Source organism: Sylvia atricapilla, chromosome 7 (assembly GCF_009819655.1).
Source record: "Sylvia atricapilla isolate bSylAtr1 chromosome 7, bSylAtr1.pri, whole genome shotgun sequence".
Lineage (NCBI taxonomy): Eukaryota > Metazoa > Chordata > Aves > Passeriformes > Sylviidae > Sylvia > Sylvia atricapilla.
The window spans coordinates 1,058-27,714 of record NC_089146.1 but is presented as its reverse complement, the minus strand read 5'-3'; the positions used below and the strand labels follow the sequence as shown (position 1 = coordinate 27,714).

Below are 26,657 nucleotides of genomic sequence, written 5' to 3'. Positions count from 1 at the left end.
GGATGGCGGCGCAGAGGCCCGGTGGCCGCTGCCCGCCGTCGCTGCTGCTCCTGGGCCTGGCCGCGCTCGCCCTCCCGCCGCCGCCCGCCGCCGCCTCCGAGCCGCCGCCCGCCGCCTTCCGCGCCGGCCACGCCGCCGCCTCCTCGCTACCAGCCGCCGCCGCCGCCCCTCGCACCAGGTGAGCCCGGCCCCGGGCCGCTCCTGCCCGCCGGGATCGCCCCGCGCCGCGCGGTGTCCCCTTGCACAGGCGACCCATGGTGTCTCGGCTATCCGCTGGTAAAGGGTCTCCTCTGCCTGCTGGCGCTTTTCCGGGTCAATTTTGGAAGGTGTCATCGCGGCTGTCCGAGGGCTTTTGTCCGTAGAGTATCCCGAGTTGGAAGGGATCCCACAGGGATCATCCAGCTCCCAGCTGCATTCTTTTCCTCTACTTCTCCAGAGCATTTCCTCCTGCCTTTGTGTCCAGCTTACAAGAGTTAGCCTGAGTGACATGCCCACAATTTCGCCGTTTTCACCACACACCCCATGTTACCCTCAGGATGAGCGAGACTCTTCACTCCTGGACCCTCTGCAAGAAAGGCTCCTGGCATGCACCCCCTCGCCAGGAGACCTTAGTGACCCCTGCAGCAAACACTGCTCTGACTTCCCCTGCTTCTTCCCCTTCCGAGTGCCACAAACTCAAAACGAGGAACAGCTTCCTTACCAACAGTTTCATCGTAAAATTGTAGGGTAGAAACTGAAAAATGTATAATAGCCTCAATTTGCTCCCATGCCTTGGGAAGGCTGACCTGAAACAGAGACTGGACAGAGCTAGTGAATAAAGTAAATATTAATTCAGAGGCCTGTACGATACACGTTGGGCAGGACAGGGCCTGACCAGGGCTAGTCCCAAAGTGGACTAAGAATGGTCACAAAATGGCTGACCTGTCACGAGGTTTTACATTTTTGTAAGTTTTGGTGCATTTGCATATTGGGGTTTAATTGTCCAATTACAGCTTTAGGTTGTGAGGTTCCATCCTTCTTGTTCCTCCCTTCTCTCCGTTGTTGTTTATGCTTTTGGGCCTCCAACTTGTTCTTGGTCTTCAGCAGGAAAAAGATTTGTTTTGTCTACGTACTCTATGAAGAGAGCTTACTAGCACTTAATATAAGGCTCAGAACTACATCCCTAGGGAACACAAAATCCGAAAAACCTGAAAGCTAAAACTTAATCCATCACCAGCAATAATGGTATTCCTTTGTTCTCCCTAGATACCTTTTGTACGATGTAAACCCCCCTGAAGGGTTCAACCTTCGCAGAGATGTCTATGTTCGCATTGCCTCCCTTCTAAACACCCTGCGGAAAAGTGAAAACTGGGTGTTGGTTCTGCCTCCCTGGGGACGTCTTTATCACTGGCAGAGCCCTGACATCCTCCAGGTTCGGATTCCTTGGTCCGAGTTCTTTGATGTCCCAAGCCTCAACAGGAACATCCCTGTCATTGAATATGAGCAGTTCCTTGCAGGTAGGGTATAGGATCATGCAAACTATGATTTACTAAATATTTGATGTGATCTCTTTATAAATTTGTCTTTATAGGGACTTTTATCCTTTCATGTAGAAAAAAAAAATCTTTGAGGTGGCAAGAGGAGGGATGGGAGGGAGTTTTGCTGAGCTACACAATCATTAAGATTGAATAACCCAATTACTTGGCTGCTTGTTTGATGTAGCACTGCTGTCCCATCAAGTGCTGGGACCCCCAAAGACAGACAATTAATGCCCGTGGTTAAATTCACCTGTGGCATTTCTGTTTGATTTTGACCATAATGACAAGACCATAGGGAGAGAGGCAGCTTGTTGAAATACAGCTATCTTTTTCTGGATGTGGTTGGACAGTAAAAGTTTTAAAGTGTGTTTTTCCCTGAACTTACTTTTTCATCTTTGATACTGCACATACTTGAAATATCTCTTACTTTTTGTGTCTTAAGAGAAAGGCTTTCCATAAGCCTAAAGTTGGTTTCTTTAGGATTTAATGCCAGGGTGAGCTAATCACCAAATGTTCAAATCTGCAGCAGTGTCACAGGCTTGTTCAGTAAGGGGAAATAAAGGTCGCCAAATGTCACACCTCTGCAAAGAGCTCTGAAGGGAGGAGCTCCTTTCCAGGAAAATGCATGTAGATACCCTGAAATTTAGGGGAAGAAGGGGCTTGTACATGGCATTTTTCTTGGAGGTACTCCTCTTGTGGCAGCTGCTTACAGCACTGAAAACCTGTGTGCTTCCTGGTGTGTTTTACCCAGCTGACAGTAATTCCGTTGTGTTTGGCACATAAAATCACAGAGCTGGGTGGGATAGCAGGTAGTCACATTGCCTGATCCTTTTAGCTTCTATGGCTTGCACAGAATTTCCTCTCCTTTTTTATAGGGAAAATAGGAATGAGAGAGTAGTATAATATTAGTGTTTCTAGCAAATTTTTAACTGCAACTGATTCTTGTTCTTACCTTTACAGTGTGAGCTTTTATGCTTACAAATCCTTTGCTTTGCCTTCTGCTCAGAGTCAGGTGGGCCCTTTATTGAACAGATTTATGTGCTACAAGGCTACGCAGAAGGATGGAAAGAGGGAACGTGGGAAGAAAAAATAAATGAAAGGCCATGCATTGACCAGCTGATGTACTCCAAAGACAAACATGGCTACTACAGGTAACATTGAGCAGTCAGTCTGGTCTTTTCAGTTGTATTCAGAGAGATATTTGCCTGCTGTGAATATCTGGGTGCCTGGAGTTCACTTTGTTTCTAAAAGGCCAATCAATAATAAAATGTTATATTGCTATGAGAAGATCTAATTCGGTAAAGTTGTTGCTCCCCAGAAAAGCAGCGTAAAGGATGTGGTTGGTTTATTTATATAATATGTAATTTTTTAGGGTGTTTTGTTCTATATATTACATTAATTTAAAATACAAGCCTGGAACCAATCCTTTGTGTTCACTTTTAGGGGCTGGTTTTGGGGTTATGAGGAAACACGAGGTCTGAACGCCTCTTGCTTGTCTGTCCAAGGTTCTGCCTCTATTGTGGCTCCCATCCTTCTGAAGAACACTTCAGCACAGTGAGTTGCCTTGTATAACTATGTATTGTTGTATTATTGTTGTACAACCACATTGCTGGGTGGGAAGAGCAGGGGGAATTTAAAGTCGGTATCCCACTGCTGAGATACTTAGTTACTGAATTATTGTACACTGTTAAAATCATTACAGAGGAGATTTACACTGTAAGAAGCATTTAACTATAAGTTAAGTTAAAGATTGTGATGCTAAAACTTAAGAGCAAATAGCCTTGAGCTCCTTTATATTCCCTCTCAGGCAACTTCTGTGACTCCCACCTCGATGGTGTCATCAAATATCCCCATGATCATGCAGCAGAAGAGATGCTGAACCATCAGCTGTTCCATATTCCACCCCACACCATGTGTACTTTTACGTCTCTGGCATATTCTCCCTCAGTACTCTCCTCTACAGTGGGAAGAGTCCTGGCTCCCTTAGTTGTTCCCCATGTGAAAGCCATTCCATGTCTTTGGTTGTCACCACTGCCGATCTCCGAACCTTTGCATTTCAGCAGGAACCTCTACACTGAGTGTGGCAAAACCTGTTACACTGCAGTACAAATTACATGCTCTGTCAAGTGCTCTCTTCTTTTTCTGCTAATTCTTGAGATGCAAGTTCCTTATTTTGACCTGAGTGTTGCCTTGATGTTTTTGCATCAAACTGTCCAGTTCCTGACCATCAAGACCTTTAGCTATTAGATTAAGCCAGGTTGGCTTTTTTTTTTTTTTCTAATTACACTCACTCCTATGTTAGATTTCATCTGCTGCTTCATTGGCCAGTGATGAGACTTCTCTAATTTTTCATAGTTGGCCTTAGCTGCTCTGAGGAATTAAAAATAATTGTTAGCCTGTGTCACCTGATTTCATGCCCTTCTGTAGGTTGTTTAGGAATATGGTGAAGAGACCTTCCACTTGTGACCACCCTCTGCAATGAGAACCATACATTTATCCCTGTCTATAAACTTTGGTTTGGTTTGGTTTTTTTGGGTGTTTTTTTTTTGTTTTTGTTTTGTTTTGTTTTGTTTTGTTTTTTAATCTGTGCAAGAACCTTTCTGTGCCAAGTTTTCTTAAGAGCCTTTAATGAAGGCTGTCAGGAAATCTTGTTAGGCAATGTCAGTGACATGTCCCTTATATTCATGTGTGCCAGTGTCCTCAAACTACACTGATTGTTCAGAGCTCTGATCTCCCATATTGCCCTGCTGGCTGGACAGCCAGTTGTGTGGTCCTAGGATTGGATTTTTGCCCCTCAAGTGTGGTCACTTCGAGGAAACTTCCCAATGCATTTGGATTAGTAACCTCATTCACCTCCAGTCTACCTGTTTGATGCAGTACTGCTTCTTCACCAGCAGTCTAGTCTGTTTCCCAGGTGATTTAGAGCCTTCCATGCAGGTGTCCAGCTGATTATCAACAGTGATAATCCAAAGTTGATTGGTTATTTTCTTCCTCTCTTTTTAGTAGAAGGAGATGCAGATAATGACCTTGATCCCTTTTAGCAGAGGCATTTCTCTGTGTGTTTGCTTATCATCAGTGTACTTGAAAACTAAATCTACATATCTTAAGCTCTGGGATACTTGAAACTCTCAAAATCTCTTCTGCTTCTTAGAATTTGGATAGTGCAGTTATGCTTCCAGTACACAATCCTGAACTGTGTTTATTTATGAGAATCACAAGCTGCTGTCTACTATCACACATTTTGGTAGTGTCTTTGTGCTCTTTGATCTGTTGTTTTACTGTAGGACATTTTATTCTACATGTGGAAAACACCTTCTCTGGGTTTGTTTTCATGATCTTCTGTGTCCACCCAGAGGCTGAGCATTATCACACAGGTCACTTTACACCACTCTCCCTGTTGGAAATCTTATTTCTCCTATATAAACTATTGCAAGGACTATGAGGGGTGGTTATTGCTTGTTAGTGCTTAACTTTCAGAGTCAGGGTACTATTTATTAAGGAAGAGAGCAGGCACATGGAGTGGCATGGTTCCCTTCTCTCCCCAGCAGACTGTGGGTCCTAATTTGCCTTGCGGAGAACTAGAATTTGCCTCATAGGAGCCCAATTCTCATTCCCCATGCTCCCTTTGCAAACAGGTCATAGTCTGTGCTTTATCCTAGCAAATGTGTGAAGAAACATAATAATGTAAATTCTATTCCTAAGGGAACTGCACTCAGTTTTACAATTTTCAATAGGTCAGTGATGTTAGACAGAGCTGAAAACCTTCTTCATGACCACTACGGAGGGAAAAATTATTGGAATGTGAGTATTTTACAGATAGCTTCTCTAGACTTTTTACTTGGCTCTGCTAAAAAATTCATATCCAATGTGTGCTTCAGTTTTGCATTGGGTTTCTTGTCTTGAAAGTCGCTTGTGTCTTCTGTTTCAGCAATGTGTGCTAACATGATTTTCAGGCTGCTGTGGATTATGCTGCAGGGCATGATGATTTAAAGGTCCTCCTCTGTACAACTCATCTACAATCAGAAGGGAGCAGTCCCTTATGTAGTCAACCTAAAGATTAGTTTTTTTCCAAAGAATTCTGTAATATGCTCATTATTGTCCCAAATTCCCTCCCATTGGCTTCAAATGCAAAATTCCCATGGCTTTCAAGGCAAAGGTCTGTGATAAAATAATTCCTGTCATAAAAGTTTTAAGAAAATGTTAAGGTTCAGATACAGGAAAATGGAACATGATATGGAGTGCTTGATATAATTAAAACTCCTAAGAGAAACTGACTCTCATGGTATTACAAAACAAATTACACAGACCTCAGTCTTGTAAGCATCTGGCTATTCACTTGAGATATGGCATGTTTTCAAAAGTGGACAAAACAGTAGTTTGCTAGCCATGAATTGTTCATTGAGAGTGACCTCTCAAAGAAGGAAATGTAACTCAGGTACCATATTCCATAACACACATTTCTTCACAGTGGCACTTTCAACATTGCTCCAGTGGTTTTGCCTGATGTTCAAACAGAAATTTACTCACTGCAGCTTGGGCCAAGGGCCTCTTCTCTTTTTTCCATGCTCCTCTGAGAAGCTTCTCTCCCTTCTCTGTTTCTTTGCAGACAAAAAAGGGAGAAATTGAGATTTCCTTCATTCTTTTGTCTGTTAATACGAAGGCCACTTGTGGCTGTGTGCAGTGGTAACTGCATCACAGAATCTTAGAGGTTATTATTCACTGGTTAAGGAAATAATTCCTTTTTCGTCACTTTTCTGCTGAATTTCATAGATGTGTCTGTGGCTAGATGCCTAATATTTTTAAAGCAGGTTTTATTCTTACAGGTGTTTTGCACACTAAACTGTTTGCCCAGCTTTTGTTTTCAGAAGTGTTATATTGCTAGAGTGTTTAATTTGGTATGTTATGTGTTCCTATGTAAATAACTGCAGTGTACTCCCTATACCTGTGTGTTGCAGGGGCAGGTGAGTATGCTAGTTATAAATGTGGTGATAATTAGAAATAAGCTATTAAAGCTTGGATAAAAGGTTAGAAATCATTGCTTAGAGTACTGCATAGCGGCACCAGAAGTAACTGCATCCTGGAGGTGTGTGTGAAACTGTCTCCACCTATGCATTTTTAGCTCTCCTTTTTCTGACTTGGTGTCTGCTCTTATTCTGACAGACCCGTCGGAGCATGGTGTTCGCTAAACACCTCCGTGTGGTGGGAGATGAGTTTAGGAAGAAATACCTTCAATCCACTGATGAGGCAGACAGGACTCAGTACAAGGAGGACTGGACACAGATGAAGGTAAACTTCTTAGCAGTCTGTTCCCCATAAAAAACATTTAATTTGTGTACTCCTGGCTGTGTGCTGTAGGGCATGTTGGTAGGTACACATGAGTGACACACTTCTGCTCACATCGAGGTGGACATGCATGTTCCTTGTGCATCTTCTCCTTGTGTGACACAAGCTAACAGTCTGGCAAGGTGTGCCTGACTGGTTCTGAGGGCCAGACCTTAGCTACCCTCATTTCAGCAAAGGAAAGCTGAATTTCTTCCTGTTTTCAGCACCACATGTTGGTGTAAAGTTCAGCTGCCACCTGTCAAATGAAGATTTATTTGGTCAAGGAGAGGATTTTCTGCTTACAAAGATTTGGCACTCCAGTTTCTCTTGTATGATGGAGGCCACCCAAGATCTAAATGTTGCAGCTAGTGCCCTAAGCTACTTCCATTCCATACTTTAAAATTTCTTTCTGAAACTAGAGTGATTCTGTACCTTATTCAGAGATTATGCATTCTGGCTTTTCAGTGTGAACAGTGATGCTCTCAAGCTTTAAAGTTTTGATCTTTCTCTCGTAGGTTAAGACGGGCACAGCTCTAGGTGGCCCATATCTTGGGGTTCATCTCAGAAGGAGAGACTTCATTTGGGGTCACAGAGAAGACGTGCCTTCCCTGCAAGGAGCAGTAAAGAAAATCCACAGCATCTTGGAGACGCTTAAACTTGAAAAAGTTTTTGTAGCCACTGATGCTGTTGAGGAAGGTAGGCAGATCACAGTCATTTCAGGATTGGTAACTTTTGACGATGTGCAGCATTTACCATTGGCTCCCCTCCTCGCCTGCAATGCTGTGAAATTTGACAACTGTATTGTAAAATTTGTTGGTAGATTTTGATGTCACTTGCTCTGTAACTGTTCACCCAGGGTTCTCTTAAACACATTCTGTGACAGCAGCAAGTGGGTCTTCATAATGTAGAGATAAATTTGTATTCATCCTTTTTTAAGAGATTGAACTGCTCAAGAAACTGCTGCCTGAGATGGTGAGGTTTGAACCCTCTCTGGAAGAGCTGGAACTCTATAAGGATGGAGGTTTGGCTGTGATTGACCAGTGGATTTGTGCACATGCAAGGTAGGAAACCTGACTTTCACTTCAGTCAAAGCTTAATGTCACTGTCACAAAACTGAATATAGTTTTTGCTTATGGTTGTTTACAAGTTATATAAGACATTTTATAATCAATTATATAATCGAGATGTATATAGTAGCTGTATTATGGTTATATTGTGTGTAGATATATGATAACTTCATTATCATATCATTCCACTGAACAGTGAAGTTCATTGGACTGAAATCTAATTATTTGCATTTTAAAAACTTGCCCTTGCTCACAAACCCTCTTTGATTTTTTTTTTTCAAGGTATTTTATAGGCACCTCAGTTTCAACATTTTCCTTCCGAATCCATGAGGAAAGGGAGATCTTGGGATTTGATCCAAAAACAACTTACAACCGATTTTGTGGTGAAACAGAGAAAAACTGTGAGCAGCCAACTCACTGGAAAATTGTATATTAAATACAGAGAAACACCAAGGTTTCGATACTGTTAAGAGTTCAAAATAATAAGGAAAACTCATGGGGAATTACCTCCCTTGGAACAAACTATGACCCAGTCTTGTACTCTCTTAGCTTCTGCTCCCTTTCCAGCATGGGTGTGACATAGGGTTGGCTGTACTGATCAGTGTCTCTGCACCTTACAACATTTCTGCATAGCTGCTGGACTTGAGTCCCCAGTATGTCCTGCTCTGGCTCCCTTCCTTGAGTCATCGCACGTGCACGAAGTGGGTTGCTACAGACCAGAGGCCTCTTGGCTGCAGAGCAGCACCCAGGATGCAGCTATTCAAGCCAGCCTCACCTGCTGGAGCATTTCTTAACTGTCCATGATTCTCTGTGGGACATTTTTTTAAGTGCAGGGCTAGGGGGCATGGCCATGTCACCCATGGAGGAACCAAGCTGCTACCACAATAAAAGTGGGGGTGCTGCTCCCACTTCAAGGGAAGAGCCTGCAAGGCCCATCCCTTGGGGATTCATGTTTCATGTGAAGGCACATTGCCTAGTAGAGAAAGATTTCGGTACATGATGGAGACAAGGCCAAGATTACATTTTCTCAAGGCAGCTCCCTCCTCTGCCTGCCACAGCACTGGTCAGGGCTGGGAGAGGAGGGTGGATGTGTTTAGCACTGCTGCTGGAAGGGAGGCAGCACTGGTGGCCCTCTCAGGAGGGTTCTGGTTGCTTCAGGGCCTTACTTTTCCACTAGTTTCTATCCAGACACGTACAAGGCAGCAGCATTACCACAACCCTCAGGAGTACATCAGCCTTTCCCCAGAGTGAAGGTGGTTAAACCTTTCAGCCACTTTCCAAAACTCAGCACTACTGCAGATCTACAGGAGAACAACAGTTTATCTGCAGGGGGCTTCTGAAGCATGTTTCTGTAAGAAATAAAATACAAGTTTCTAAACTCAGTTTATACTGAGTTTATACTGAGTTTCTAAACTCAGTTAAGTGTTGTTATTGTAAAGTGCCTTCTCTTGGTTGAATACTGGTTATCTGGTACCTATTGAAAGGTCTTCCTTGTTAAATACCGTTTACCCCATACTTACTGTTCTTGTAATTGCAAATGCCTGTCCTAAATGCTTTCCCTGTTAAATGCTACTTACCTCAGAACCCCTTTCTTTGGAACTGTAATTTTCCCCTTGGAGCATCCACCCCTGCCCTGCTGCTCCCCTGCCCTCCTGCTCACTGCGTAGCACCCGATGACAGCACCCGACATGCAAATAAAGAAGACTCCCAAGGACCTTAGCCTCCACAAGAAGTGAAATAAAGCCCCTGAAAACAACGAGCCAACACAAAACCAAGGACTAAGAATAACCACTCTGGGTCAGCAAAACCATAGAGAACCTCACACCGATCAGAGCTGGGTTCCACCTCATCACTATATCTTAAATAGCACTCAACTGGACAGACCTAGACTACAAGCCCAACAGTGTCTTCCCAGGGTTTTCCCAGGGTCTCTCACAAAGAAGGAAGGCCCAGCTCTGACTTGTGGCAAAGCTGAATCCCTCCTCCCCTGAGTTGTTCATTGGGAGCAGCTGTGGTGTACACGACCCCATGAGCACTCACCTAGAGTTGATCTTAATAAAGGCCTTAAAAGGAGCTGATCTCCTTGCCCTTCTTTTCACTGCCATTATGTGTCCGGAGAAATCCAAGTGCTTATTTTACATCTCCACAAGTGTGGCCAAAGCCACACATACAGAGCAATAACAAATTCTAACCATGTGCCAATAGGAACAAACATTGAATAACATTGTTTCTTAGACAGCTCTTGAGGATGAAATCAAATCCAAAGAAAAAAATTTAAAAATCAAGATGTTGGTGCACACTCATACTGAAAGGTTTCTGCTGTTGAGCTCCAAAGGTGTTTTTCCTCCTTCCTTTGTATGAGGTCTCTTTAATTTCATTTTGTTTGCATCTTTGTCATCTATTTTTAGCTAAATAATCTTGATAGTGTCAGTCATACAGTGCCCAGGTTTCATCTCGTAGGTCAGCCCTGCTGCTCAGGCCTCAGCACATCAGGAGTAAAGTGCAGCTCCTGGTGCCAGTGTTCCCAATCACAGCAAAGTTTCAAGTGAGCGTTTAAAGTGTCCCCTTGCTGCTGGCAGGTGTCCTGTGGTGCCCCATCAGCACTATAGAGTCCCTTCAGCTGGGGTATTGTGCTGCTGGACTGGGCTTTCCAGTGAGATCCAGGTACAAAGAGAATTTGTGAAATAGCCTCCAAAATGTTCTAGGATCATAGCTCTAAAATGGCTCCAAATGGCAACAGCTCTTGTATTTTGGATCTGCAGAGACACAGCATATACAAAGCTTTCGGGTGATTGGGCAGGTAGCTGCACTATTGCGGTGGTGAAACCTGCTGCTTTCTTATTACCCAAAGAGTTTGGGGCAATTTTAGGAATCCCGTTGTTTGATAATTTGAGAAAAGATCCAAGTCGACAGAAAAGAGAAACCATTCAGATGGGAGGAGACCGAAAATGGAGGGGTAAGGTCTGGACACCTGAAGAAATAATTGAACATATGGACCACTTGGGCTCAGGATGAATCCTGGGGTTATCAGACTCCAATCTACATGTTAAACCGAATAATTTGGGTACAAGCAGCGTTAGAAATAGTATCTAACAAAACCACCCTTGCCCTTGATCATATTAGCAATCAGTTGACCCAAACTCGATCAGTAATCTATCAAATTAGGCTAGCTGTTGATTTTTTGCTAGCCAATGAAGGGGGAATTTTAACACCTCTGAATGTTGCCTAGAAATTATTAATAAGAATGAAGTGATGAAAAACATTTCTAAAGAAATTAGAAAAAGAACTTATGTAGGCACCCAACAATGTACTCCCTCGGTGGGTACAAGCTGGTAGGATGAGTTTTGGTCATGGAAAGGGAAGTGGTGGAAAAAAGTGGCTTTCATGACATGACACATTTCATTTTGTGCAGTTATAGTGTTAATTTTTCTACCATGTCTACTTCCCTGTCTATGTTGATCAATTGCCTCTACCATACAAACAGGCCTCATGACTCCTGGAGAGTTAAAACCTTCCAAAGAATAGATAAAGTAATGGCATTAAAAGATTCTGAGCACCCTAGACAAGAGAGTGCGAAAAAAATTTACATCAAGTTCCAGAAGTTAAAAAAGACTTACGCTCATGACCCCGAAATAGCAGATTGATGCAGGTCTAGGACCCAATCAAAGAATTAAGAGGGGGAATTGAGATGAATGAGTCTGACCAGAGCAATGATTGTAATTGTTATTGAAAAGTTGTCAGTTCAGTGTTCCTTGTTAAGTAATAACCCCTTGTTCTGTTTCCCTTTCCTCCAGATTATCGTCGAGCCCTGCTGCTCCACAAAATGGCAACAGGAAGTGTATGCAAATTAACCATTCAGTTAACACCATTCCAAAAGATGATAAGCCAACACACAAACGGAAGACTGAAAAGGACATATCATGGTCAGGAAAGAGTAGTATCTTCCCCCACTTCATCCTTGTAGACCCAACATTGTCACCATAACTAAAAGGACACTAGCGTAGAGTGACCCCCCTGGAGCTCCAAGCCAACTGGGACTCCTAGTGCTCCCATGAGGGTGGAAGTCCCAGCTCAGCCTGCATTCCACACCAGCGGACAAAGCTGCACACCTCCTCATCCATGTCGCCCCTGGGAGTGGCGGCAGCATGGGCGTGACTTCTCAGGCCCATGTCCTAAGCTTATTCCAATAAAGGCGTTAAAAGGAGCAAATCTCCTGCCCTATTTATTTCATCAGGGACATGTGGTGGATCGGTGGCCAGCACCTTCCATTAGATCCCGTTGGTCAGTGCTCCCTCCTGGCCATTGCAAAAGTGGGCTGGGATGGCCCTGGCAGGGGGCTCTCCATGGGTCCCCACAGCTCCAGGATCTGACTGTGCCTCTGTTCTCTCTCTTTCAGGCCTTGAAGACATGGCAGATGACATCAGCCCTGCCATCAGTAGCCTGGCAATTCAAACACTCTACATCCTGCTGGCATTAGATGGAGCTCGATATTCTATCTTTGAGAACCTGTGAGATCAGCTGCACCGGGCATGGAGGACACAGCCTCGACTGTTGGGCCTTGGCTGTTTGTGCTGCTGGAGCTCTGCAGAGAGTTGATCCGAGAGGCTCTGTCTGCTGGGGCCACCTGAGCCAGCAGGGATTTTCCGTTTCTTCAAGATTGTCCTTACCTTCTTTTTGTTTTTCTTTGGTAGATAAATATAGGATGTGTTCTAATACACAGATTCCCAGGACCTTTCTTTTGCTGCCCTGGGTGCACAGGGCATAGGGGAAGAGGAGGGAAAGGGTGCTTGTCCAGAGCAAGTTACCCACGTGTGAAGTGTTGCAGGGTAAATGGCCAGTTGCCCCTTGGCCTTTGGTGGTTCTGCTCAAGTCCTTGCGCTCACAAGAGATGGGGTGTGCAGGGCCCAGAGCTGTGGGGATCCCTGGGAGACTGGTGGCTGGAGATGGCCACAACCCCTGTGCCAGCCAGGAACCGCCGTCTGTGTTCCCCTGCCCGTGTGTTGCTGGCTGGATTGCTGAGGGCTCCGAGGTGCCTCCTGATCGGGCTCCTGTGGGGCTGGGGCAGGCAGGTTGTCTGGGCTGGGGGAGACCCTGAGGGGATGGGGCAGTGGGAGGCTGTGAAGGGATGAGAGGCTGCAGAGGCCCTGACAGGAGAAGCCAGTGGGAAGACATGAAGGGGATGTGTGAGGGAGTGGGTGGGAGGAGGCTACAAGGGGACGGGTGGCCCCTGAGGGGCTTGGGCTGGTGGGAAGCTGTGAGGAATTGGGTGTCAGAGGCCACAAGCAGCCCCCAGGCAGCCGCCTTGTTCCTGCCACGGCTGCTCTTGTGCTTCCCCAAAGCATCTCCCATTCCTGCAGCAGAAGCCCTAGAGGCCAGGACACCACCGGGAAGAAGGTGGTGCCATCAGGGAAGCATCTCTCCTCAGCGACATGCAGGGCACCGAGCTCTCCCTCAGAGGCTGTCACCTCCTCTCAGCAATACCCAGGGCATGGAACACACAGGCACCTGAATCTCCCTCAGTGACCCTTATGTCTCTTTAGTTACACACAGGGCATCTGGCACCGCCTTAGTGTCCTCTCAGTGACACATGGATCGCAGGAGCCAAAATGTGCATTTAGCATCCTAAACAAATTGTCATTTCTTCAGACAGGTAGAAATACATGTACAAAGCGGATACACTAGTGTCCCAGCTTTGGGAACAAAAATTAATTCTGCTTGGGAAGAGGCCGTAATCTCAAAGGAGGAGATCGCTGAAAAGCAGAGACGGCTGAAGGAAGGCCGCCCGGCGCCGGGCCCAGAGGCTCGGACACGGCGGTTCGAGTTCCCGCCCCGCGGCTGAGGGGAGCGGGGGGCGGGGCCGCCCGAGCCTGGGCGGGAAACGCCCCCCTGCGGCGGGGAGCGGGCGGCGGCGGCGGCGGCGGCGGCGGGGCCGGGGGGACCCGCCCGCCCCTCCCCTGGCCCTCAGGGCGCACCCACGGCCCCTCAGCGGCCCTGGGCTCTGACAGAGAGCGGCGTGTCTGCTCGGCGACACGCAGCGTGCCTGCGTCCCCCTCAATGCGGCATGCATTTTGTCCTTCTCGTCCGTGCACCCCAGAATGTCTTCTCCACTGGAGTGGAGTTTTTCCAGTTACGATGTCATCTCACGCTTGGCCACTGCCTTGTGATACCACCTCCATAACAACAACAGTTCCTCTTTCACAGGTTGACTTCCTATCCATTGACTGATCCATTGTTTCTCTTAAGGTTCAAATTCTCACCACTTAAACCCTAAGGTTTCCTTCCTTCTCTGTTCTTCATCATCTTGTTGACATGCACAACAGCGGAGAAAATATGGCACGGCCTTAGACACGACTTTGGTCCCTGACACACAGGCTCCTTGTCCCACTGCGGGCCTCCAGGGTGTTCAGCAAGACCCTCAGCTCCACAGTGGTGTGCGGAACTGGACCTTCAGCACAGGCACCTTTCCAGCCTGATGTGGCCTCGCTCCCCTGTGTGTCTGCACAAAACAGGGCATGGAAGAGGATGGCAGCACGGGCCTGTGGGTCGTTTTCACGCTGCTTCAGCTTCACAGAGATGCAGGTAAAGTGAAGAAGCCAAAGCGTTTATTAATTAAAGGCAAAGCAAAGGGATGAGCTGGAAGGGAAAAAAGGGGATGGGCAGGGTCTGAGGGCTGGAGTTAAGGAGCTGTCAAAAGGGAGGGAGAGGGCTGAAAAGCAATGCCAGCGTTCCACAGGCTCAGCTGTGCTGATCGTCAGCTGTGCCTGGAGCTAAAGTGGCAGTGGGAGATGGTGTCCTCTTCAGTTCCTGCTGTTGCTGTTCTTGGGACACTGCTTCACTGCATCTTGAAGATGAATTCTTCAGCTCCTATGCCAAACTGGGCTTGAATATTCAGGTTTCAGTGGGATGGACTGGTGCCTTTCCGCTGGGCTTGAAAGGCTGGAACAGAGAGGAAGAGAACCACAGTCAGGGCACACACCTGCAGGAATCCTAGGAGACCCTCCTGTCAGGGGCGTCTCTCTCAGCTCTTGCAACGACCACAAGATTGACAGGCCAACAGGATCAGCCAGAAGGTACTGACCTGAATCCTCCCCGTGTCCCTAAAATCTCTCTGTGCTCTTCCCACACCACCCCCCGTCCACACAGAGAGCAAAGCCCTCTACAGCCGGGCCAGACATCGCAGCTCCCTGTGCAGGCAGTGCAGCCCCTCCCTGCCGGATCCCACTGCCAGCCCACGGCCATCACTCACCTCATCGAGGACCTGGAGCGCTTCCTTCTGCCCTCTCAAGATTTCCCTGGCGGACCCTGCGGACACAGAGCCTGTCGGGCCCCAGCGGCACGGCTCCCTGCCGGCGGCGCTGCCGGCCCTGTGGCCACACGGCCTCCTGCCCCGGCAGGGCTCAGCCCGGGCCCTTGCCGCACGCTGCCGCCCCAGGGCACGGCTGCCAGAGGGCGGCGGCGGCCCCGAGGCCGGGCGGGGCTCCACGGCGCCGGGCCCGGCCGCCGCCGCAGCCGGGGCAGCAGCCGGGGTCGGGGCGGGGGCCGAGCTGCGGCGGGCCGGGGAGGGAGCCCGGGCCCGTGGCTCACCGATGAACCTGAGGGCCTCCTCTCGCATGGGCTTCTGTGGGCTCTCCAGGTACGGCAGGGCCTGGCGCAGGTGCTCAGGCACTCGGCTCCTGTCGTCTGTCAGCTGCAGAGAGCGGCAGCAGGGAAGGGTTGGCAGAGGGGCTCCATGGACACCCAGCTTGGGGCCACAGGAGCCTGGAGAAGAGCCCACGTGGCCCAGGGAAGGCCCCATATACTGAGCATCGTTCCCAGGGATCTTCTCCAGCCTGAGGCTGTGGCATCTCCAGGCTGTCCTTACCAAGCAAATGCTAAACTTCAACATCCTCCCATTCTTCAGCAGGTGCTTGAGCTTCCTCTTCTTCAGGAACCTGGCCGCACAAAGCAGCAGTTCACGAGAGGCCTAGAGAGCAGCAGACACATGGGGATGCCACCAGAGCCCAAACAAAAGGACTTTGCGTTTCTGTGGCAAGGCCAGCAGCAGAAGGCTGGAGCCTGGGAGAGGCCAGGGCAGGAGACATGCCAGCCTCTTTCCCGAGCGATTGCACCAGCATGGCTCAGAACCTCACCATCACCACGCGCCAGTTCTCATCGTGGCAATGAAAGAAGAGCGGGAGCAGGCTCTGCCTCACAATCCTCTTTAATGGCTTTTTTTCTTCCCCCACTGCCTGGTCCATGACCTCGAAGAGGAGGTTCAGGGAGCACAGCTGCACATGGGTGTTGTCCTGGAGAAAAGCAGAAGAGCTCAGCGCAAACTTCCCAAGGCCCGCCTGGGCAAGGGCCTGAAAAGCCCCAAATTTTCTGGGCAGCAGCCAGTGCCCGTGGCTGGGGGCACAGAGCCTTACACTGTCCAAGAGCGGCAGGAGTGCCTCAGCCAGCTTTGGGGCGGTGGGGCTGGTTATCGGGATGTGTTCATCCTTATGTATATTGGTGAGCACGGAGAGGGCCATGCTGACAACACATCCATGTGCATCACCCAGCAGCTCCACAAGCCGTAGAGACAGGAACGCTATTATTCTTGCCTGTGTGGAACAAAAGGCCATGCTGTGAAGCCATGAAGAGCTGCACCACCAACAGCGGCCCCCTGGCACTGCAAGTGCAGCCTGCTGCCGCAGGGCCCAGAGGCCAAAGGCCTGTCCCAAAGCACTCAGGCAGCTGAGGCTGGAGAGCCTGCAGCAACTGCCTCAGCTCCTGAAGCCCAGCCAGCCCACGGGGCTGCTCTCCCCAGTGCAGCTTCAGCAGCTGCCCCCTTCTCACCATGGAGGGCTCCTTGCTGAGCGTCATGAGGCCTCTGAGCGCCAGGCGACGCCTCTCGCTGCACTCGCTCTGCAGGTACCTGGACATAATCTCCAGGATGCAGTAACACCTTTCCCGCAAGCCCAGGCATTCGAGGACCTGAAAGGCACAGGGCAGTGACACAGGGCCCGGCCGGCAGGAGCCCAGAACCGCACAGGGCCGGCCCCAGGCAGCAGCAGCAGCACAGGGCGTAGGGCGCCGTCCCAGGCACGGGATAGTGGCTACGAGAGGGCAGAGAGCTGTGAGGCAGCTCGGCCAGGCAGTGCTGGCCTTCAGGCTCACCTCCACAAGAAATGCCAGTAGAGGCAGATCCCAGCTTGGCTGTTCCGTGCCGAGCTTCATGACAAGGTGGTATGCGACGTAGCAACAGAAGGGGTTCAAGTAACGGCGCATCTCCCTTTCAGGGGGAAAAAGGCACAAAGACCCTGAGATGGGGGGAGGAAATCCTTTCCCAGGACTGACTCACAGATGCCCGGTCTTTCCCCAACACCCTCTGGAGGGGATGTGGGCATTTTGGGAGGTGGATCCTCCTTGCACCCAGCCTTTCCCAGCCTTTTCCAGTCTGCTCAGCCGTCCCTCAGTGATGAGGCTCTCTGGCCCATGAGCATAGGCGCTGTGGGGGGCAACCTGAGCACAGAGCACAAATGCTGGGGACAGAGGGGTGAAGGGGGTCTCACCTGGCCAGCAGACCCATGGCATAGTGCTGGGTGTCGGCACAGAGCATGGTGTCCCATCCACGCTTGCGCTCCATCACCATCAACAGAGGCTCATACTGCAGACAGTGGAGCAGAGCCTTCATGGCCTGCACGGCAAACCTGTGTGCAGAGCAACACCTGGGTCACACTGGGAGCACTGGCACTGGCCACAAGGGCATGGGAAGGACAGGAGGACGGAGACCTGTTGGGGTTGCTGGGAAGGCGGTGCTCCTCCTGGCATGCTCTCCAGAAGTGATCAACTTCCTCTGGCATCTGCTGCGTGGTGATGGCAACATGGAAAAGCAGAGCCATAAACAGAGGGTAGGAAGCACGCGTCATCACCTCATGGTTCTGAGGCACCTGGACAATCACCCAGAGCACCAGAGTTGCCTGCAAAAGAAGCAGCCCAAGAGAGCACTCAGTGCCGTGGTGTCCATGTGGCAGGGCCCCAGGGGAGAGACGCAGGGGGAGCAGCGGGCCTGGTGCCCACTGAGCCTGCCCTTAGCCCAGGTTTCAGCCCAGTGCCTGAGGCAGGGGGAGGATGGAGAGCTGCTGGAGAGGACATCTAGGGGCGAGCAAAGGCCCAAAATACTCACAGCCAGGGCAAAAACGTCCTTGCTGTCTCCATCAGAGGTGCACATCCTGTACAGTGGCCCGTGCTCCATTACACGGGCCAGTGTTGGCAGCACCTTCTCCATCGCTGGTCCCGATGAGGCTATGGCTCTCCACATTGTTGCAGCAGCTCTGTGGGATCAGAGCTCTGTGTCAAAGGCATCTCAGTCACACTACCATGCCCTGTGCAGCTCTGGAGGCCAGGTGAGAGAGCCCCAGTGCCCTGAAGGGCAGGGAGGGAGCATGGCAGCAGGCTCGGGAAAGAGAGGGGCCCGAGGGTCCTGGACCTCTCTGCCTGTCTGGCAGAGCCCATTGCACAGGCCGTGCAGGGCGATGGCCCTAAAGCCTGGTTGAGCTCTCAAGGCAGGCAGGCCCCGTACCTGTCACATGTTGGGGCACAGCGCAGGAGGGTCAGCACCACGTCAGCAGGGTGTTCTTCAGCCAGCCTCACAATGTCAATTTGCATCATGGCATCCACAGTGACATGGGATGCCAGACTCTGGTGAGTATTTCTCACAATGGCTGGCACCTGGAAAAACCATGGGGAAGATGTGGCGTGTTATCTAAGAAAGCAACCTCTCCAGTTTCTTCCAAGAAGTGCTCCCTTTCCTGCCACACCGTACTGACCTCAAAGGATGAGGGGGCCCAGAGACTGTGGCCTGAGAGGCCATGCAGAACCCTGAGTTCTGGCCCCAAGCTGCTTACCGGATCCTGAGAAGAAACAGCAGGCTCCTCGAAAAAATCCCTAGTGGGAGTAGGAACGACAGTAGGAGTGGCAGTGGTGTCAGTATTTGTGATGCCCGGAGTGTCTCCGGTGTAAGCAATTCTGATGACCACATCCTCCGTCATTGACATGAGCAGAGCCTTTGCCCAGTTCTCAAAGGCTGAGCTGTCAGAGTCATGTGATTCCTCATCCAAATCTATGCTGACATCAGGCTCTGCCTGGAGCTCAATCACCCGGCAGTCAGGCTCGGCCTCTGTTGCAGTGGTGCTGATCCTTCTGCGCCGAATGCGCAGGAACTTCCGAACATCTGCAGGAGAACAAAGGACAGGGAAGAGAGACATGTTGCATGGAGTGCTCCAAGCGTGGTGCTCAGCTGAGCAGTGACAGCAGGCCCAGCCCAGGCAGGGATGGCTGCAGGTACCTTCAGTGTCCTGCGGAAACGGCCACGGGCAGGCTCCTGCTCTTGTGTGCGGTCTGTGCCTGCATCTGGCAAAGAGCGAGAGCAGCCAGAGCTGAGAGGCTGCGGGAGAGGCCGGAGAACACGGCCCAGCCCTGTCCTCCTCAGGCTGGGACTGCCCCAGGGGATGCCCCAGGGGATGCAGCAAGGGCGCTGCGAGATTCAGCCCCAGCCCCTCTTCCATCCTGTCTTCGGGCATGTCGACAGCAGGTGGGATGGGATGGGATGGGATGGGATGGGATGGGATGGGATGGGATGGGATGGGATGGGATGGGATGGGATGGGATGGGATGGGGCCAAGCTGTCTGCATCCATCCTGCAGTGGCCCAGCTCTTCCACTCACCATCCTGCAGTGGCTTGAACTGCTCCACTTCTTCAGGCTCTTGTGCTGGGGCAGCTCCAGGGCCTTTCTTTCTTTTGCCCCTGAATACTTTGGACAGGCCAAGAAATCTGCCCGCCATGCCGCAGCACCCCTTAGAGAGAGGCCTCAGGAAAGCTCTGGGTGAACAAGTTGTGCAGTTGTGCCTTGAAAGCACCTGCGACAGAGAAGTCTCAGGAAGGCTGCAGGACAGCAAGTCCTGCTCTCCGGTCTCGAGGGCTCCTGCCACAATGACAGGAGATTCCTTGTAGAGGATTCAGGTCACCAAATCTCGCAGTCTGGCCTGGAGAGCACAGGCCACTGCGATAGGAGATGGCTTGGAAAGCCTGCGAATCACAAGGCCTTGCAGTCTGGCCGTGAGGTCAGCTGCACGAGTCACTCCTCGGAAAAGCTCCGGGTCAGGCACAAACGAGTGCGCTGTGCGGGGGCTCCTCACAGCACTGCTCTGGCGCGTCCTGTCCCGTCGCCCGCTCCAAAGAATGTGGCGTGGCTGCGTTGTTGCCAGCACCTATGTCACCACGTGTCACAAAGGGCCCTTGGACACCCTGTACCGTTCCATGCCATGGTGACCATGGAGCTCCAGCGTGTCACAAAGGGCCCTTAGACACAGCACCACCAACCCTGGGGCTGCTCCCAGCCCAGCCAAAGTGGCCCAGGTTGGAAGGAATCCCTCGCCCCAAGTGTCTAAGACGGCCCTGGGACAGGATCTTTCGGAAGGGCTCACACCATGGGCAAACGCTGCCCTGCTCTGCAGGCTCAGGGCAGCAGAAGGAGCCCCCAGGGCTGCCGACACAGCCGCAGCAGGAAGGGCACGGGGCCTTGCTCAGAAGCTGGCACGGCCTCCTCGGGACACGTCCCACCTGGTGGCCACCCTAAAACTGTGGGTGTGACGCAGACAAGGAATGTGTGGGCCAGGGCACGAGTGCTGCTCTGACCCCTAGGGCAAGGGGAACACTGAAATCTGCCGGTGTGGCAGAGTCCCCGCCCAAGCAGAGCTGCCACTCCCCTTGAGCCCGGGCAGCGCTGGCGTCATCTGCTGCCCCAGAGACCTGTGCCCTGGGGGGCTTCTCTGCCACAGGGCAGCCTAAGCCAATGTGCATTGAGGCCACTGCACCTTCCTACACGGGATGTTGGCAGGAGCACCTGGAGCAGCTGCTGGCAACACTTGGTCTCTTGTCAGAAGCTGTTACTCCATGCTGACATTGTTTTCTCATTGGAGTGATTTCCTGCAGCACAAGATTACCTTCCCACAAAGGCATAGAAAGATCTGGCATTTAAGAATCCTCAATTCAGGCAAGCTTTTCTTTCCATTCCTCAATTGACAGAGTTCCAAAAAGTTTCAAACTTCCTAGAATAATGGGAATGGCCTGAGAACCTGATAGATTTGGAAGTTTCCTTCTCATCTCAAAGAAGCAACACATTTGCCCTAAGGTCATCCATTGAATGTCACCTCACAAAACACAGGACTACACAGAGGCAAAAGAAAGGCCTTGCTTTGGTTTCAAGCATTCTTCTGTGAAGGGATGATAAGAACCTAATTCTCTTAAGGAATAAAAGCTCTCCAGGAATCAAAGTGCACTCAGTGTTACAAAAGTAGCCCAAACAAATGAGTCCCTTGCAAAATGGCTAATCCTCCCCCTGCGACAGATATTTCAGAGGCCAATATTGTACAGCTTTCCCCTCTCCTTCGCTGCAGGAGAAGCAGGAACTCTAACAGAAAAAGTCCCAACTATTCATTCTGGCCTCCATAACCAAAGCTGTGCCTTCAAACTGGCTCCAATTGCAGCCTAGACCTCTCACCTTGCAGACAACTCCTTCCCCAACACGCCCACCAACACCAAGCCCAGCTCAACACCCCGCCAGGACCCCCAGCTGTCCCCACCCCTCCGCAGGGCTTTCCCACCCTCCAGCAGACCCCCTGGTTCCCTGCACGTGCCGTGGGATGGCACTCAGGAGGATGTGCTCCAAGGCCTTCCCCGGTAGCAAGCTCAGGCTGCCAGGCCTACGGTTCCTGGATCATCCTTCCCACCGATCCTTCCTGCGCACGGCGGTTCCATTTGCACGTCTGCGCTCAGCTCGGACTTGTCCCCTTAACCAGGACTGCTGGTAAAGGATGGACAGCAGCCCGGCCGGCTTGTTCTCCAGCTCCCTCTTTACTCTTGGCGGAGGTAGAAGATCCCAAAGGAAAGCAAGTGGTGTCGCAAGGAATGGGCAGCATCAGGCACCTTTGGGGAGATGCCTCAGGACTGCTGTATCCTGAGGGAAGGAACAGCGTTGGCCTAGATCAGTGGGGACCTGTGCAAGCTGTAAATCCGCTGCCTCGTATCGCCAGAAGTTTTAATACAGCAGACGGGTAAGATGTGAGATGTGTGTGCGTGAAGGCCTCTTAATCCACAGCTTTCAAAGACAGCTTTTGGCCTCACAGCTGGAAAGAGATGCTCCTGCTCACACCTCTGTCCAAAGGGGGGCTAACACACCCTGCTGCAGGTGCTTGCCTTGATCTCTGGTCCAGGTCCAGGTGGATTCCAAACGTGCCCTTCACAGCCTTCTCCCTTCTTCCCCTGCCACTCTCCCAAGTGTAATGGGCCTCAAGGACTGAAAGGACCACAGAGAGCTAAAGGGGGACACTTGCACCTTCCTCACAGGGAGCTCCTCAGAGAGCGCTTTCCTTGAGAAATAAACCCCTTTCCCCCAGAGGCATTCCCCAGATTGGGAGCTTTCCTGGGGAACACAAACAGACCCTTAAGAAACCCTGGCAAGCCTGAATTCCTTGTGGTCCTTTCTGGACAGGCACTCCAGCTCCAGCGTGGATTCCCCCCAGTGTGGTTCCAGGTGGAGGTTCGGAACGTGCAGCCTCAGGCCCTCTACAAACACAAGCTGCCCGCTGCCTCCTCACCTGCCCCAACTCCTGCCTGCCATCACAGCAGCAAAACCAGGCTGTTCCCGGCCACAGACCGGAGCCCTGTTGCCACAGGACGCTCTTGCCAGCACCTTCCAGGACTCTCCGCTGTGCACGTGCAGCACTGTTCACACCCCTCTCCACAGCCTTTGGAACACAGAGAGCACAACCTGTCTGGCGCTGCCATTCGCAGACTGGTGCAGGACTTACCATTTACCACAAAAGAGGTTATCTATTGTATCAGCTGGTACAGTAATTCTGTGCATTCTGCCCCCCCACATGAATCCATGAAAGGAGTTGTCTCTGAAACCAGAGGTGCGATACAAGAAACATCCCCTTCTGATAACGACCTGCTTGCCTTGAGAAAAAGATGTGGGGAGATAAGCTGGAACTTCTGACTGACAGACACTACACTTTACAAGCTATAAAAGCTACACAAACTTTGACCGAGACAGAAGTCTCCTACATACACCCTGGAAACATGTAGGGCTTCTCCTTGAATGTGTGCGCATCCTCCTGTGTGTCTTTGTGGATATTTTAAAGGAAATCGAGGGAAAGGACTGTGTATTCCATCATCAATTCGATGGAAGTCACATTAATTCCCCATCTATTCTATTCACTAACTGTAATGGAGGTATCTTTTGTCATCCATTCTATTTTTTATCTACTAGTAGCTCTTTTTGTTTCATCCTGTGTAATAAATACTCTATTTAAAGTCTTATGTCTGTTAACCCTTTGTCTATTCAAGAAAGAATTCTTTTTGTAATAGACCTAACAGGCCATTCTAAAGAACTTGCAAATGAGAGACATTTGGGGTGCAGGATGCCTCAAACAGCTGCTGCCCGAAATCTGAGCCAAAGTGAGGACTTGTCCACCTTCTTGTCTCCCTATTTTAACAGCAGATCCCAAACGTAGGTGGAGGAAGGAGAAGCAGGGGCTGGTTTGCAGCCATGCCCAAGAGAGCTCTCTCTCTCACTTGGTCTCACTTGGGCGGCTTTCTGACTGGCTCTGAGGCAGGGGCTGCGATTCCTCAGTTGTGGGGACAGAGAACCGCAGCCGGGATCCCGGCGCTGCCTGACAGCGCTCGGGGCAATCGGCACGGTGGCGCGTCCGAGTCTCGGCCACCGTGCTGCTGCTTCGCTTGCCCTTAGGCACACCCAAAGCTCCCTGTCAAGCCCTGATGGTCTCTGGTTCTGCCCTCTTCCTGACCCTGTGCAGGGATGGAGCATTGCTGTGCTTTCAGGAAGCTGTTCTTGAAAGCTTCCAGCATTCCAAGCTCCTTTGCCTTCTGTGGATGCTTGCCATGGAATCCCTCACAGCTGGCTTCAGAGCATCCTCAGGTTTGGTTCTTCCAAAATCCAGGGGCTTCAGGGTGCTCAGCAAGATTTTCACCTCCACAATGTGGAACTGGGACCTTTCAGAACAGGCACCTTTCCAGCCTCATCTGCCCTCGTTCCTCTGTGCCTCTGCACAAAACACAGCGCAGAAGAGGATGGCAGCAGGGGCCTGTGTGTCTCAGGACTCAGGTTTTTACGCTGCTTCAGCTCCACAGAGATGCAGGTAAAGCAAACAAGCCAAACTGTTTATTAATGGAGGGCAAAGCAAAGAATGAGCTAGGAGGGAAAAAAGGCATGGGCAAAGGCACAGGGCTATCAACATATCTTCTCTCCCTCTCTCATAGAAGATTTTATTTTTCCAAACTTTTATTATTTTTTTGGCACAACCCCCATTCTCAACAATATTTCTAGATTTTTTCCCACCACATTAAGTTTAGGGATCAATAAAATATCTTCCATGCATCTGCTGGTATTTCTTTGAATTACCACATCTTTTTTGTTAAGGACTTCAAACTTTTTCCTTCCCATGGTTGTCACTTTTGAGATCTCTTTTCTTATCTTCCATCCCACTGGGCCTCCCCATAACATATGCCTTTTTTGCTTTAAGACCAACCAAAAATTGGAACACCTCCTCCCCAATCTCGAGGGGGTTTTCCTCACCGAGATTTAGGTGCTTTAAAGTCCTTGGCCCTCTAAAAGCCCTGAGTCGCGTCGGTATAAAAAAGCAGAGTCCTCAAGGTCTGCTTTCAGGTTTCTCATGTTGTTTATTATTTGATATCTCAGAATTTTCTCTGCTCCCCAGCCGAGGTCCGGACAGCAGCTGGGACACGAGGCGACTGCCCGCCTCAGGGGATGTCCCCTAACATTTATACAGATAACTACGTGTCGGGTATTTACTATTTTGTACCAATGCCCAGTGCCCACACTAAAAGTGACATTTCTACTTTGCTCCAATCCACTCTAACCACTTTGTGCCATCACCACCCCAAAAGATGGAGGACGAGGAAGAAGGAGAAGTACACGAGGTACCACCCAAATTCCACCATCTTGTCCCCATTTACCTCTATTCTATAAACTCTAAAACTACTGAGTTCTGTATCGTCTACTGTGCTAAACTACTGTTTTCACATCCTGGTGGTTTGTAATTCCTTTTGCAGTGTTGGAAGCTTTTCCCATGGATTAAAATCAAACCCCGGTGTTTTCCTGGGCTCTGTGCCAAGGTCTCTGAGCCCCCTGGACCGGCTCCACACCCCCCTGTCCAGGGCTCAAACTCCTTTCCTCGGGTCCCAGGCCATCCAAGGGGATGTCCTGGACTCCAACACTTTCAAGCAGTTTTATGTACAGTTATTCACACAGTGGTCACACTTGCGTGACAAGGTTCCACTGTAGGGACAATGTATACAATACAGCATTTCCTTAGGATATTAATATTAATTTTGGATAGTAGCAAAGATACCTTTTCTTCTCCTTTTTCTTCGTGTCAGTTCTGGCGATCAACTGTAAAATGTGAGAGTGATTAGGCATGGCAGCTTTTTTCTACACCAGTATTTTGATGCACGAAAACTTTCTCTCTTCTCTCTCTCTCTCTTTTTTTTTTTTTTTTTAAATCTAAGACAAAGATGAACAGAATATTTGGGAATTAGCCATGTGATCCACATTTCTGACAACTGCAGATGGGGAATTTCTGTTCTCTTTCATGTCTGCCTTTTCAGCTTTTGCCAGAATGTGATAACAGAAGAAACCTTTCTGACCAGAACACTATCACGTTATCAGTGTAACTGGAAAACGGTAGAGAGAGAGACTTCAGCTTTCCACAGAGTGTGCCAGCAGCACCCTAATGTGGCTACTTGTTTGACCAGCTGCTGAGTTCCAAGCACTCAGAGTGGAGTCTCTAACCAAGAAATATCCTTCAGTGCTGGCCAGCAGGATGCTGGTCTGAGTACCCAGAGGGCAATCACAGCAAGCATTGTAGGGGGAAAAGGGCAAGCAAGCCCTCAGATGGACGGGGGGGAAGCCTGCCAAAGGGCACAGACACCAGATTTTGAACAGGTTTCAGTAGCTTCAGATAGAGCTGGTGCGCTCAGGGTGTGCCTGAGCATAGCGCAGGGATCAAACTACCAGCAACTCATCTCGGGGTCTGATCCTTCCTGAGCTGCACGCCAGCGGAAAGTTGGGCTTGCTGCTGCTTTCGCCTGCCATCCGGGAGTGGATCAGCCCGACGCCGCGATCCCTGGCTGAGCCTGTGCCTCGCAACCGCTCGTCTGCGCATTTGTCGCTGCGGGAGGCTCGGCGGCTGGAGTATTTGAGGGGCTGGGCAGCGGGGGAAGATGCTCAGAGCCTGCGGAGGCCGTGCGCCCGGCGGAGCGCAGCCGCGGCGGGGCACGGAGGGGGCGCGGGCTCGGGCGCTGCGGGGGCCGCGCTCCGCTCTCCGGGCGCCTCGGGCCGCCGATCTCCAGCCCATCCTCGGCTACCTCCATCTCCACCCCATCTCCCGATCCGGTCGCTGGGTGCCCCGGAGCCCCTACCCTCGGCTCCGGCCACGCTCTTCCCGGGCCCCCCTCCTCCGCTGGCTGACTGCTGTCAGAGACGCCCTGCCCCGCTGTCCCTGTCCTCCCCCCTCTGCCCCGGCCAGCCGCCCAGTCCCGGTCCACTCTCCCCTCTCTCAGCGCCGTCGACTCCGCTCCCCGCCCTGCCCTTCTCTGCGCGCCCCGCTGCCCCCGGCGCTGCCCCCGGCCCCGTGCGCAGGGCGGCAGGCGAGGCTGCGGGGCCGGCGCGGGTGCCCCCTTCCTCCT

The 26,657-nt window shown here is 50.6% G+C and overlaps 2 protein-coding genes across 2 annotated transcripts; one reads left to right on the top strand and one right to left on the bottom strand.

Moving 5' to 3' along the window:
* The first annotated feature begins 2 nt into the window (after positions 1-2).
* Positions 3-9,979, top strand: POFUT2 (protein O-fucosyltransferase 2). Its single transcript, XM_066322313.1, has 9 exons — positions 3-178; positions 1,246-1,496; positions 2,524-2,668; positions 2,961-3,071; positions 5,252-5,318; positions 6,678-6,803; positions 7,355-7,535; positions 7,777-7,900; positions 8,189-9,979. Exons 1-9 carry the CDS (start codon positions 3-5, stop codon positions 8,340-8,342), a joined length of 1,335 nt encoding a protein of 444 aa, XP_066178410.1. The 3' UTR covers positions 8,343-9,979.
* Positions 9,980-15,062: 5,083 nt separating this feature from the next.
* LOC136363780 (maestro heat-like repeat-containing protein family member 6) lies at positions 15,063-19,711 on the bottom strand. The gene is given in 12 exon segments (XM_066323262.1): positions 15,063-15,593; positions 15,768-15,869; positions 16,036-16,191; positions 16,312-16,488; positions 16,724-16,861; positions 17,045-17,159; positions 17,440-17,655; positions 17,657-17,847; positions 18,054-18,201; positions 18,450-18,598; positions 18,775-19,100; positions 19,594-19,711. Coding segments are annotated over 12 exon segments (2,367 nt in total).
* Between the last annotated feature and the right edge of the window lie 6,946 nt (positions 19,712-26,657).

Coding starts and splice junctions, on each gene's coding strand:
- POFUT2 (XM_066322313.1), top strand. CDS start 3: ATGGCGGCGCAGAGGCCCGGTGGCCGCTGCCCGCCGTCGCTGCTGCTC. Junction 5,319..6,677: donor GAGGGAAAAATTATTGGAAT/GTGAGTATTTTA, acceptor TTATTCTGACAG/ACCCGTCGGAGCATGGTGTT. Junction 7,536..7,776: donor CACTGATGCTGTTGAGGAAG/GTAGGCAGATCA, acceptor TCCTTTTTTAAG/AGATTGAACTGCTCAAGAAA.